The 15,490-nt window shown below is 35.2% G+C and overlaps 1 protein-coding gene and 1 long non-coding RNA gene across 2 annotated transcripts; both read right to left on the reverse strand.

The window, feature by feature from the left end:
- Nucleotides 1-4,930: 4,930 nt before the first annotated feature.
- On the reverse strand, nucleotides 4,931-6,162 carry LOC130053234 (uncharacterized). Its single transcript, XR_008801763.1, has 3 exons — nucleotides 6,130-6,162; nucleotides 5,587-5,802; nucleotides 4,931-5,195 (listed from the first exon to the last, which is right to left on the reverse strand). It is a non-coding gene; the product is annotated as an uncharacterized LOC130053234 (long non-coding RNA).
- A 5,338-nt stretch (nucleotides 6,163-11,500) lies between these two features.
- Nucleotides 11,501-12,855, reverse strand: LOC125677416 (uncharacterized). Its single transcript, XM_048915470.2, has 3 exons — nucleotides 12,444-12,855; nucleotides 12,298-12,330; nucleotides 11,501-12,108 (listed from the first exon to the last, which is right to left on the reverse strand). The coding sequence occupies exons 1-3, from the start codon at nucleotides 12,799-12,801 to the stop codon at nucleotides 11,828-11,830; spliced, it is 672 nt and encodes a 223-aa protein (XP_048771427.1). The 5' UTR covers nucleotides 12,802-12,855; the 3' UTR covers nucleotides 11,501-11,827.
- Between the last annotated feature and the right edge of the window lie 2,635 nt (nucleotides 12,856-15,490).

Consider the following 15,490-nt stretch of genomic DNA (forward strand, 5'->3'; position numbering starts at 1 on the left):
ATTCCATTATCACCTGCATATGGTGTTTACATATCTCAACTGATTCGATATGCAAGAGCTTGTTCTGCGTATAGTCAGTTTTTAAATCGAGGTACGCTACTGACAAACAAGTTGATGGTACAGGGATTTCAAGAGTCTCGATTGAAGTCAGCATTTCGCAAATTATATGGTCGTTATAACGATCTAGTTCGTCAATACAACCTCGCATTGGGTCAAATGCTGTCTGACGTGTTTCATACCGATTGTTAAGCCGTTCTTGGCACACTGATTTGACTGCGGATAACTCCGTTTATCTGATCAGGATATGGGGCTCACGGCGGGTGTGACCGGTCAACAGGGGATGCTTACTCCTCCTAGGCACCTGATCCCACCTCTGGTGTGTCCAGGGGTCCGTGTTTGCCCAACTATCTATTTTGTATTGCTTGTAGGAGTTATGAGATTGATCACTGTTCGTTATCTTCACCTTGCATTCAAGACATTATCAGAGGGTGACACTAAGAGTTTAAATCTGGTTAACCTACTACTGAGCTAGCTATAAATCCCTGGATGCAACGGATCAACAAGTATAGATGTTAGTCCAATAAACATACACTGTACATGGAATTAACTTCATTTATATTTATATCTAAATCGATTAAAGGACACATCACATGCATTTGTTTCCAAAGTATGTTTTCTATACATTTTATGTTATGGTTATAGTAATTAATTCTGATATACAGATTGTTCATTCGCCGAAATATTGCAATAATTACATGTAGCCACAATACGGTTTTAAAACTAAGAGCCGATTTCAAACTCGAAAAATGCACAAACTATTTCATTCAAAACTCATTTAAAGTAGTTTTAGGCACAAGAAGAATTAACTTTGCTGAAAAGTTAAAGAGTTTAGAAACATGCGATGTGTCCTCTAAGAAACTCGTTTAATAACTACATATGGTTAGAACGTTTAATACAAAAAAAATCCGAATTTTCAATGGCCTAAGCTGATTCAAATTGATAAGTTTTCTTTTATCTTTTCATAAATATTACTTGTCTTTCCAATCATAAATTGGTTTAATCTTTTCTTTCCTTTCTTATTTCTTTCTTTCTTGCAAGGGAGGGGGATGGGGGTTAGAGTGAATGGAGAATATATATACATGATTGCAGAATAAGACACTAGAAATCATTCAAAATATAACATATCAACTATTTTTCCTCAACAATTTTGACCTCAAATATCAATGACGATACATGTAGTAGAGAGGACAATGCTATATCCATGAGTCAGCTGCGTTTGTTAATATACATGCATCTCTGTAAAACACAGAGAATAATTGCACTTCACATTAACTCATTCTCTTAAATCAAGGCTGGTTATGATTCTGAAATATGTGTCATTACTACAATCATTGAATGTAGCAAGACCTATGCGTAGTTATGATAGTAAAAAAAATCGTTCTATTTAATTTTTCCCAATACATATTGACTTTTGTTTTCGTTCAATTTTGTTTTCCATTCCGCGTTTTAGCAACATCCTTACCGATGCAAATAATCGGCAGGAATAAGATTTAGCAAAAAAATTCACTTGTATTTGATCAAAGAGTCGTTGAAATACGCTAGAAGTACCATGAGTCAGTCAGGTATCATGAGTAAAGTACCAGACGAAATAATATGTAGCCAAAAACTTAAGTAAATTTAAAATTCAATAATCAATTACCTTTCTGCACTTTTGCCCCAATATTAATTATATATCTTATATATGAAAATAGTACTCACCGACTGTTATTAATTTGTTGTTATGAATATGACTTTATTGTAGAAGTGAATACTTACTATTCTTATAGAGATTTCTGTTATTAAAAGAATAGTAAACGTTATAAAAATATTACTCACCTTACGTTACATAAACATAATGCAATATTTTGAAGAGGAAGGTGTCAACTCTGCAATGTAAAAACTCAATAAATATAAGGAGTTTCACCGAAATATTTAATATTTTTATTTATTGATATAAAAGCAACTAAAAATGTAAAAATCTCATTTTCTTGTAAAAACTCAATAAGCCTGGTTTTCTGGTGGCTCATCACACACACACACACACACACACACACACACACACACACACACACACACACACATATATATATATATATATATATATATATATATAAATTGACGATCAGATGGAGTTCAATCACATAACATTTATTTCTCTACAGGCTGTTTCGTAAGGGGATAGTTTCCCCTCACTCGTCGGGAGAAAAATGACATCTAACGAAAAACATCCGCGTGGCTGAGAATATGTTACACAGAAACATACTGGATAGTTGCTAAGCATGATTACACACAGAATTGAGTAAATAGAAATTGATGGGAATGACGGCAAGTGCTGACAAGTTCTGAACGCTTATTCAATGAAGATTTTTCGGGATGACATATTATAAAGAATTTCTCTAGAATACAAAGGTTGCACTTTTTTGAAATGTTTGAGTATGATGATGTTTTTCCTAAAATTTCCCACTTGATTTTGTAGTCAATATTTTTGTCTTTCAATGTCCATATGAATTTGCTGAGCTCGGTGGTATTCTTTTTCGTGGAATTACGGAATGAATGAGTGTGGTTGGCGTATCTTAATTTGAACTCGGTGTCTGCTAGTCCCACGTAGCTCTCTTCTTGTCCATTATCGGCTCTGACTCTAGCTAAATACACAATTCCGTGGGCGCGACATTCACCGTTGAGCGGGCATTGATCTTTGTTTCGGCAATTACACCTGTTACATGTATCTCCGGTCTGGCGCACTTGTTTGATTGAAGCGTTATGCGAGTCAATTACATTTTGCATGGATGGCATCAAAGCATATCTGAGCAATTACTCCGCAATGCTCTCAGTTACGCATCGAAGTTCCATCATATTTCCGATGCGGATAGTCACATCATTATGCACACAAAGAAGTCGTTATTACTATGTCAAAACGAACCGTGGGTCAAGAAAGAAGCCAAAGAAAATATATTCGATATTACCATGGGCTCATACGATGGCGCTGAGTGTTGTGAATTAGTCGGCATCTACCTGCTGTCAGTGATCAAAGCCGAGTTCGGTAGTCTATTAAACGTAGGAATATACAGAGACGACGGACTAGGCGTTACGAAATGCAACGCACGTCACAGAGTGATAAAACAACGTATGTGCAAGATATTTGAGGATCATGGTCTCCGTATCACTATAGATGCCAACAAGAAGGTGGTCAACTATTTGGAAGTAACGTTGAACTTACATACAAGTAAACATTCCCCGTATTTGAAACCAGGCAACATTCCGCGTTACGTACACTCCGGCAGTAACCACCCGCCTTCCATACTTAAAGCTATACCATCAGGCATCAATCACCGATTGTCATTAATTTCATCGGACAAAGAGGAATTCGTCAAAGCCGCCGGCATATACCAAAAAGCACTTGATGAAAGCGGCTATAAATACAAGCTAACATACGACGAATCAGCCAAAACTAAACAGAACTGCAGAAGAAATCGTTCCCGTAACATCACATGGTTTAACCCCTCATATGATAGTAACGTAAAAACAAACTTGGGTAAACAGTTTCTCAAAATTATAGATGAGTGTTTCCCGATAGGCCATGTTCTACGCCCGATTATCAACAGAAACACCATTAAAATATCATACAGTTGTATGCCATCCATGCAAAATGTAATTGACTCGCATAACGCTTCAATCAAACAAGTGCGCCAGACCGGAGACACATGTAACAGGTGTAATTGCCCAAAACAAAGATCAATGTCCGCTCAACGGTGAATGTCGCGCCCACGGAATTGTGTATTTAGCTAGAGTCAGAGCCGATAATGGACAAGAAGAGAGCTACGTGGGACTAGCAGACACCGAGTTCAAATTAAGATACGCCAACCACACTCATTCATTCCGTAATTCCACGAAAAAGAATACCACCGAGCTCAGCAAATTCATATGGACATTGAAAGACAAAAATATTGACTACAAAATCAAGTGGGAAATTTTAGGAAAAACATCATCATACTCAAACATTTCAAAAAAGTGCAACCTTTGTATTCTAGAGAAATTCTTTATAATATGTCATCCCGAAAAATCTTCATTGAATAAGCGTTCAGAACTTGTCAGCACTTGCCGTCATTCCCATCAATTTCTATTTACTCAATCCTGTGTGTAATCATGCTTAGCAACTATCCAGTATGTTTCTGTGTAACATATTCTCAGCCACGCGGATGTTTTTCGTTAGATGTCATTTTTCTCCCGACGAGTGAGGGGAAACCATCCCCTTACAAAACAGCCTGTAGAGAAATAAATGTTATGTGATTGAACTCCATCTGATCGTCAATTTATGTAGCTCCGTGAGGCCATGTCGAACACTCTAGAAGATTATATCGGAGATTTATCCCACTATATATATATATATATATATATATATATATATATATATTCTGGGTATCAAGGAAATCATTGTATAATAGACATAGAGAAAATACCGCCAAGGAGTTGTACTTGACAACATTGTTTTCAATCAAAATGATTAATTATGCATGGGAAATGTAAACTTTCCAATATCGATTGTTTACCTGATTTATTATTTTATTCATTGTACATGTATAACATTCTTCTGAAATATATATTTCTATCATGGACAGAATTTAATCAAATAAAGATAAAAACCTATAACGTCACGTGAGGATGGAGCTACCTTAAGTGTCCCTGTAGAACCCATCCTCTGACACTCTTGAAAATGTTGTTCTACAACTTCTGTTGATGTACTGTATATGTGTTGTATAGCTACTGCATAGTGCAATGCAGACAAGTACATGTGAGTAGGAAAGAAAATTGAAAAGGAAATATTTTGATTGACTTATATGGTTCGTTATCTTCACCTTGCATGGTTGAGTTCAATGGATACAAAACCTTAAAATAACAAGGTCATTTTTATTTATTTTTCATTCAACAAAACGGTGATGATTTTGGTGATTGACATGAAAATTCAATGAACGTGTTGAAAGACGGATTGGCATTAAAATTGCTCTCAATATCTGCTGATCCAGCTGTACACATTTGCTTTGCAAGTAAGACTGATTTGAATGCAACATAAATACAATCAGCAGGGCGAAAGTTATCCCGTGGACTTAAACTTAGTTGAAATGTATTGTCTTCCGTTAACACTTTCATAGGTGCGGGGCCTTAATAGACAAAAAAAGCACATCAACATATCACTATTTCACAATTTAGTTTCATAAATATACATTGTTCAAATGATTATATTTTCATACATCGCATAATGCTGATTTAGACGGCGGGATTATTTGGAGGAATTTTCTGTCTCAGGTTGTTTGAAATCATGTTTGTCTTTTGCATTTTGACAATTTCTTTTTCGTGTAATTTTTAAAACGAAAAAAAAATGCGTGTTTAAATATACGGTGATTTTTTCTCAACCGTTACAAAAGACCTCATTTCTTCGAACGTTCCAAAATTACCGATGAAAAACATGTCAAATATATCGATATTAAAGTTTGGTTGAAACAAATCATGAAGCTTACATTACTACTATGTACGGAACAAATGACATTGCACTTGGCTTGGTTTCGATGTACACAGGAATTCAGCGTCAGAGACGGTGACGTTTACAGTCACGTTTGAATCTGTTGGACAGCGATATTCCACGCAGGCAGCACGAGTTTCAGTGTCAGAGCTTCCCGGTTGTGGTTTCGGCCCCGTTGTATATGTTCCATACAACACGTTCCTTTCATTTCTGCTTGTTGCTGTAATCGTTACACCATAACTAGAGGTCTGGAAATATCAAGGAGAACAATGTATTTCATTTGAAAGAAATGTTGGAATCATTGCGATATTTTTATATCATTTTCACTATTTTGTGTTGAATACCAACAAAAGGGTTTCCTCCTTGGAAATGCGTACAGTTCATTGTTTTTAAAAATCGTGTAGATATTCTTGTGAATTTTATATCATTAGTTTTACATATACATGTACAATGAAACACACTCTTTAAAACTCGCACTTAGCAAATTAAGATATATACGTTTTTGACGAGTAGACAGCTCTTATAAAACATGAGGAAAGTAAGTGTATAAAAACTTCATTTGCCCTAACAAGCACCTTCAGAAAACAAGATTTAAAAGTCGGCTCCTGTGGTCTGGAACAATGAAACACACTCTTTAAAACTCGCACTTAGCAAATTAAGATATATACGTTTTTGACGAGTAGACAGCTCTTATAAAACATGAGGAAAGTAAGTGTATAAAAACTTCATTTGCCCTAACAAGCACCTTCAGAAAACAAGATTTAAAAGTCGGCTCCTGTGGTCTGGAACAATGAAACACACTCTTTAAAACTCGCACTTAGCAAATTAAGATATATACGTTTTTGACGAGTAGACAGGAGAGTGGTATGTGTGGATTTGGTTGTGTGGATTTGTGTGGATTTGGTTGTGATTGCATTAGGGAGTCAGGAATGGATAGATAGGCAAATGATATGTACCACCTATCGTCCTTGTAGCATTATTGCACATGTCGAATTCACGTTTATGGTAAACTGGTCCACTTTTCGCCAGAAACATTTCCCTGTCTCTTGGGGTGATCACTATCTCTTCGTTCCGAGTTTAAGTTCTGTAAAAAAATCTTTGGGGCAGATATTTTGGCAGAGTCGTCAGGCGTTGTCCTTCCATCTGTGTGAATATAAGAGCCCCAGTCTTGCAAAGTGTCGATATACAGGCAAATCCAGCAGCACCGGTTATTCCTTTTCGAAAACCCAAATATTGATTTCCCCATCCATAATATGAGTAGTCGTCAGACGTGTTTTCCCTTCGCACAAGAACAAACACTTCTGCATTTGTTAAAGGTTGTGTATTTCCTTCGTTCCCAAAGCATCCCACTCGGATGCAACACGGGTACTGAATTAGTCCATTGACGGAATCACTTACATTAAGCAGACTTAAAGAAATGTTTTTGAAATTTTCAATTGTGATATAGTCTCTGTTTTGCCTGAGAAGACTGCATGAGGAAATACCAAAACCAGCTTTTGTCCATATTAAGACCACAATTTGTAGATAGCCTAGAACATAATATATATACTTTGGTGACCTTTTTGTCACTTGCTGCTAATGCAATTATAAGATTACAACAATTACCTTTTCAAAGCATTTCATGTTCAGATTCATGTAACCCCTCCATTGCAATGTAAAACTTATACGGTACCAATTTAGATGCACCAGATGCGCATTTCAACAAATAACGTCTATTTAGTGATGCTCGAGTCGAAAGTTTGGAAATCAGAAATAGGTCGACAGGTGATGCTTACTCCTCCTAGACACCTGATCCCTCCCCTGGTGTGTCCAGGGGTCCGTGTTTGCCAAACTATCTATTTTGTATTGCTTATAGGAGTTATGAGATTGATCACTGTTCGTTATCTTCGCCTTTCATTAGTAAGATAAAAGCGTCGTATCCGAGGTCAAAACTTAAGAAACTCTTAAGTCAGAATTATTTGCGTAAGATAGAAGTTTAGTGAAATTCAGCCAAGAGATATACTTATTTCCGTCGTATTTTAACTATTCTATGAGTCAAAATGATATGAAAGTTGGATACATACATGTAATTGCATCATTCTGTATCAACTCCAGTGTATCATTTAATTCTAGGATAAATAAGACGACATATTGATATATATTTACGATATTTTCGTCAGATATATACAAGTATCACTTAAGAATTTTTAACAAGTATATGCAACATAAAAGATTATTTAGACAATTAATTTGAAAGTGGAAAAGAAGCGACAGGAAATGCACAGAATGCAGGATTTTGCACCACTTACCACAGAGCGTATGGGACCTAAGCGACCCCCAGTCTATTGGGAGTAACCTTTAAATCAACTTCTTTTTTTATTTCATTGCCAAAATAAGGTCTGAGTGACTAGAACTTTTGAAACAAGTAGGAAATAAAATTAACATTTTTCGTGTCTGAAAATCTTCCTTAAGATCTCCCCTAATATGTTGTGTACACAAGGGAAGGGGGTAAATGGCGTATGGGGTGGAGGTTATGAAAAGTACCTAAAAGATCAAGTGCTAGACCACCCCCTTCACAAATCTGGATCCGCCTATGTATCCCATCGCACATCGAATGATGACGATCAAATGTCATGCATATTTAGAATTTCAATTAGCACTTAGTTTGCTGTCATGACACTAATATCAAATCACACAGCGATATCCTTTACAGATTATCCATTCATTTGTTGCGCGCAACAATTCAATTAAAGATATCTTCAAATAATTAAAGATATCTTCAATTCTGAATTATTGCGCGCATTAAATGAATCGTTGATAGCGTTGAAGAATGTTGAATTCATGCACATTATCAAATAATTGTTGCTTTCATCAAATGAATTAATAATATGAACAATTGAACCGATACGCGCTATAATTCAAATGAGAAACCAATATAATTCAATTAATGCGCGTATCAATTCAATTAATGCGGATATTAGCTTAGATATTGCTCTCTTCTACTGAATTATAGCGCTCATTGATTCCACATTAATGCATTAATTCCATTAATTGATATCCGCAATGAAGGAGAGGATGAAATTATTTATACCGAGCTCTAAGTTATTTTTACGAGCAACTATTCCACAACATTAATGCAGGTATCAATATAATGCATTAAAGCAATAAATGATTTGATGCGCGCATCATGAATTAATGTTGCAAGCAATATTAATAATTGAATTAATAATATCGTCAAATAATTTGTGATATACGTGGTTAGGCTTTTCTTTTCTTATTTTTTGTATTGATGAGATTGATCATATTCGAATCATATCCCCCTTACACAATCGGAATAAAAAAAATACCCCATTAGCATGCTTTAAATGCATGTGGTTTTTTTTCGACATGGGGTATTTTCTATTATCTCCACTTAGCGATACAATTGTACTCCACACTTGTGATATGGTGTTCTATTTGAGCGAGTGGGTCCAAATTTATTACGTTTTTTTTAAAGAAAATCATCAATTCTTAGGGCTAGCAATTTGTAAGTGATCATTTAATCTGGAATTGAATTCAAATAAAAAAAAATACCCCATCCATACACATTATCATTGGGTTTTATTACATTACTATTGCTAAATAAATCACAACTGAGCAATGAGTTGTTCCTACTTGTATGACTATAATGGTTCGTAGAGTTGCAATGTGTGTTGGTAACCTTGGTAATTCTCTTTTCAATTGATCATTCCCGCGCTTACAATCTATGAAATTTTGATTCGATAAATTGTTATGAATTTATAATGAATTGACACAAAACCTCTATCACAACACAATGCATTGGGATGAGAAGGGGGAGAAGTTATAACAGGCAGTAAGCTTGAGTTATCCTGCTTTACACACCTGGCCAAATACGATATAGTACCTCATATCGAGTTTCAAATTACCTTTTTACATAGTACGCATACATGTACAACATATTTGACTTTTCTGTGGGTTTTTGTTATATATTTTGTGTGTCTGCAAATGCAATGTCTCCGTATGAGTAAAATATTCTAAACAGGGTCGTTAGATCTCTAGTCCTAAAATTACGAAATTCCGCATCCATTTGTTGCATTGTCCTTTACCAAGTCTCTCTCTTACAAAATCACACTTTATCTAATAAAATTAAATGTGGTTTCCTTATTTCTATTTCTCAACAAATTCATCGGAATTTTCTTAAGTGGGAAATTTAACTTGAATTTAATCTACTAAATCAAAATACTCAAAATTGATACTGACAGGATCTGCAAATCCCGGAATACTTGTGAGGTTAAGAATATTCATGGTTTTACATACTTTAAAAATGAATTTTGTATCATTGTCAAATGCCAAATATCTGAAAGTCCTGATCTGATGAAAAATATTTGCACATCCGTTTATTTCATATCCAAAACAAGGTAATATTACTTGATAGAGTACTACTAGAAAGCGTCTCTCTCTCTCTCTCTCTCTCTCTCTCTCTCTCTCTCTCTCTTTTGAATTCTTGTGAGTATCATTATCACCTCTGCGTTCACAGAATGAGAACATTCAGATTAATCTATTAATTCGATTCATTGATATCCGCAATGAATGAGAGGATGAAATCATTTATACCGAGCTCTAAATTATTTTTACGAGTAACTATTCCACAACATTGATACAAGCATCAATATAATGCATTAAAGCAATAAATGATTTGATGCGCGCATCATGAATTAATGTTGCAAGCAATATTAATAATTGAATTAATGATATCGTCAAATATTTTGTGATATACGTGTTTGGCCTTTTTTTTCCTCTTATTTTTTTGTATTTATGAGATTGATCATATTGAATCACATCCCTCTTACACAATCGGAATAAAGCATATCCCGTTAACACGCTTTTGATACATGTGTTTTTTCGACTTGTGATATTTTATATTACCTCCACTTGGAGACACAATTTTATTCCATACTTGCGAAATGGTATTCTATTTGAGCGAGTGGATCCAAATTCATTACTTTAAAAAAAAGAAGATAAATAATTAATTCTTAGGGCTAGCAATTTGTAAGTGGTCATTTAAACTAGAATACAATTCAAATAAAAAAATATCCTATCCATACGCATTATCTTTTGGTTTTATTGCATTATTATTGCTATTAAAACCGAGGAGTGAGTTGTTCCTACTTTTAGGACTATGATGGTTCGTAGAGTTGCAATTTTTAACGATGACCTTGGTAATTCTATTTTCAATCGATCGTCCCCGTGCTTACAATCTATGAAATTTTAATTCAATAATTTTTTTATGAATTTATAATGAATTGACACGAAACCTCTATCACAACACAATATATTAGGATGAGAAGGGGGAAGGGTTATAACAGGCAGAAAGCTTGAGTTATCCTGTTTTACACACCTGCCCAAATACGATATAGTACCTCATATCGAGTTTCAAAGTACCTTTAACATAGTGTGTATACATATACATCGTATTTGACTTTTCTGTGTTTTATATATATATATATATATATATATATATATATATATATATATATATATATATATATATTCTCTGTGTCTTCAAATGCAATGTCTCCATATGAGTAGAAGATTCTCGAGGGGGTCGTTAGACTTCTAGCCCTAAAATTACGAAATTCCGCGTCCATTTGTTGCATTGTCCATCAACCTTCACCAATTCTCTCTCTTAAAAGATCACACTTTATCTATTAAAATTAAATGTGGTTTCCTTATTTATATTTCTCAACAAATTTATCGGAATTTTCTTAAGTAGGAAATTTAACTTAACAACTTGTGTTCTGACCTACTTAATCAAAATACTCAAAATCGATACTGACTTGCAAATCCCGGAAAACTTTTGAGGTGAAGAATATCTATGGTATAACAGACTTTAAAAATGATTTTTTTATTATTGTTAAAAGCTAAATATCTGAAAGTCCTGATCTGATAAAGAAGTTTGTAACAATGTTCATTTGCAAATCTGTTTATTTCATAGCATCCGTAACAAGGTAATATTACTTTATAGAGTGCTACAAGAAAGTCTCTCTCTCTCTCTCTCTCTCTCTCTCTCTCTCTCTCTCTCTCTCTCTCTCTCTCTTTCTCTCTCTCTCTCTCTCTATCTCTCTCTCTCTCTCTCTTGAATTGTTGTGGGTATCATTATCACCATTGCGTTCACAGAATGAGAACATGCTAGGAAGATATCCAGTAATCAGTAAATCTCTAATGCATAAATACATAATTATTATTCATTTATTATTATGTTCAGTGACGCTCTCATAACGTATAAGAAGTTTTCTAATACGGGCATGACAGCCATTCAAATGTGGACCCCCACAGTTCAGAGTCTCCCCAGGTGCCAATGTGGTAATTGAAACCAGTTTTGGATATATCGCTAGCAAAGGCTTGGAACCTTGTGTTGTGGCTCTGCTCAGCGTCCAGTTTGCTGACCCCGAACATGACGTATGGAACACTATTGAACACTGGAGAGAAGTCCACGCGGACCGTCACGTTCCCACACTGTGCAACATCCCAGTTAGGAGAGGAACATTTTCTGACATATTGACTTCCTCTCTGACCTGGAAGAAGACGGGTAAAAATCATATCTGACACGGCTTCAACGCTCTTTAATTCATGCTTATGTGCAAAGAAAATATTATAAGGAGATGAGAAGGGAAAAGAAAAAAATGCAGACATTTCTGAAAACAATTTATTATGAAACACATATATTGCATGTCAACATAATGCACTAAAGACGGTAAACTTACATTTGCTCCTGTTTCGCAACTTTCCTGCAACATCTACAAAACAAAAATGCGTCGCTCATTTACTTAATTATTCATAATATTCAAATAAGCAGATTTTATTAATTCTAATGGCCATTCGAAACAACGTGAACTAAAAATAATATTACCTTCAATTGAGTGGTTTAGTTTGTTAATGCTTTTAATGGCTTCCAGTACGACGTCTAAAGAACTGTTTATATGCACAGAATCCATGGTGATAAAACTGAGCTTTGCCTTAACTTCAAAAACGTCAGTCATTAGAGAATTTAACGTGTGGACATTCGTCGTCTGAACGGTTGACAGAAAGCTGCTCTCTCCCCTTAACTGACGTATTTCAGCCATTGATCTATTCTTATAATCCTCAAATTCGGATTTCAGCCGATCGAACTCGGTTTGTAGATCGGATATTTTCTGGTGATCATTTGTATGTGTCTGGCTGAAACATACACCGACACAAAATACAATACAAAATATTCTGAGTCCCATTTTTCAAAGACGTATCGTCGGTCAAAGCGCGGTATTGATAATGTACATGCATTATGTTTTATCGCTACGCTTATATACGAATGTTATGAGTACGACGACATGCACCTGTCATTTCTTTTTCAAGTAAAAAATAAAAATACCTTTACCTGGGAAAAAATCACAGTAGGCGTTCTAGAAAGAAGATCTTTCAAATGAAGATAATATATCCACTCTGTATAGCCAAACACTTCTCGGCTACGTTCTCAGTTAACAAGAGTATACCAAACCTTGCTTCCCGTGGGGGTCCGGGTTATAATAAGTCATCACTACCCCTTGCTTGGCGTAAGGGGCGATTAAATGGGGCGGTCCTTCGGGCAAGACCGTAAAAACCGAGATCCCGTTTCACAGCAGGTGTGACACGATCAAAATCCTTCTCTGCTCAAATGCCGTAATCGCCGAGCATATACCTAAATTTTGCAGTCCTTCACCGGCAATGGTGTCATCTAAATATGAGAGGAAAAATTTGGGGAGGGTCGCTAAACAATATATAATCAATCAATCAATCCTAAACCTTGCTTGTCCTGACAATACAGCTGTATCTCCGTTTAAACAGCATTGCATGATAAGACGTTTAGATATAAGTTCGATATTTTGAAATCATTTTTGTCAACACAGTACCGGTATGTATGACAGCCATACCAATCTTTACCTTCTGCGTCAGTTGTGTTTTGTTTCTTCTGTTTAAGAAATTGTAGATACTGTAATTGAAGAATGGTGATCATGTTTATCACATCACGTGATACCTTACATCAGAAATGAGCAAATATTCGAATGTTGGCTGGCTTAACTACATATTTTTAACATTAAAATATTAATTTGAAATAAGTGCCAGGCACTGTTACATAGGAATGGCTGCTTAACGCTCATTGTTCGGATCATCTACGATGAAATATCGCTGAATAATGTAATGTAAATTGCGTGAGGATATCCACCCAAAGGTTATGCATTTTATGATGAACATCTTTAAAGGTATTGGCATTGATATTTTCAGATATACTTTTAAGCCTTCATCAGATGACCTTAAACTACATATATGATGTTGCATTTTCAGTGGTTTCGCGGTGTAGTAGTCAATCAGGAGCTGTGCTACGTCATAAGCGAACCCTTTCGTTGCCTGTGTGATGTTTTATTTGTTTTGGTTTTTGTTTTACCTTTCATTAAGTAGAAAGGTGAAGATAACGAACAATGATCAATCTCATAACTCCTACAAGCAATACAAAATAGATAGTTGGGCAAACACGGACCCCTGGACACACCAGGGGTGGGATCAGGTGCCTAGGAGGAGTAAGCATCCCCTGTTGACCGGTCACTTGGATATACACTTCATAAAAACTACGAAATACATGTACGTCACAAATGCAGACTATATGTAACAAAAATACAGTTTGTCCCAAAAAGACATTCTAACATGCAATGATATACATGAATATCAACTCCATTTGAGTATTCAAGAAAATCGTATGATAAATGTGTATTTTGTAATGAAAGGAAAGACCTTTCAGTTATATTGTACCAAACAAGCCAGACCAGATTCATTTATTATTCAATTCTGATTACCTACACCTGTTGCGCGTGAATGTAGTAGGAAGCTTTTACTTGAAAAATGTCTTGATACTGACGGTAATGTTGAATTAACAAAATCAAGAAACAAAACTCAGTTTTAAAGCAATATAATCTATCGTTTTCGAGTCGGAAACTTTTTTGTGTTTTTTGGGTTTTTTTTTTGTTAAATTATAATAATTTACAATTCTAACAGCAGAGAAATAAGTTTTATATCCTTATGTCATTCAATTTTGTGTTAGAAAACCTATTCAGAGATTCTGAATGAAGACAAATTACATTATTACCTTCCCGTACAAAATTGATTTCTAAAATATGCTATCTATTTAATAATTTAATAAAACCAAAATATTTATTTTGAAAAAAACCAAAATCAAAATAACAAAAACAAAACAAAAAACACAACCGACAAACAAACTTCGTTTTGATTTCATTAATGACGTTTCCAAATGATTGAAATATTCTCGAGAGGGACATCATGAATGCTGTTTATGGATAAAATTACTGACAAAACTATCATACACATTGTAATACCACATGCTTAAAGTGGGGCCCGAAACTACCTACCCACCGCGATAGTGTTGTAGAAAACGTTGATGATAACAACAAACGGCTACATTATAGATGTCTTGGGACCATACTTAGTGAAAGGTCGAAATAACGAAAACATTTAAAGCTTTGCACGGGGCTGTAATGATTTTGAACACAAGTATAGAGGGAACATATGTTTGGATTTTTTTATCTTAAATTTTTGAAACGCTCATGCAAGCCATGTAAGGCATCTACCCTGCGTATTTTTTCTACGCCGTAAATCGAAGGTTATATTGGGAGTATGTCTGTAGCACTCTGATCTGTCCCAGTATTTCCCAGAGAGCTACATATCTGCATTTACAGTGTAGACTGTCGTCATACACGCTCGACTCCCAATACTTTCAGTACTTTGATTTCTCTTTGTCAGAATGATTCAAGTAAACAAGGACAGTTTTTAGCTATAAATTGAAACGCATTTTCCCGAACTTTGACGTCAGTCGTAAGATTGCTTTGCGAATCAGGGGTGTGGTTTACAAAATAACTTACGACTTATGACCAA

Source organism: Ostrea edulis, chromosome 3 (genome assembly GCF_947568905.1).
Source record: "Ostrea edulis chromosome 3, xbOstEdul1.1, whole genome shotgun sequence".
Lineage (NCBI taxonomy): Eukaryota > Metazoa > Mollusca > Bivalvia > Ostreida > Ostreidae > Ostrea > Ostrea edulis.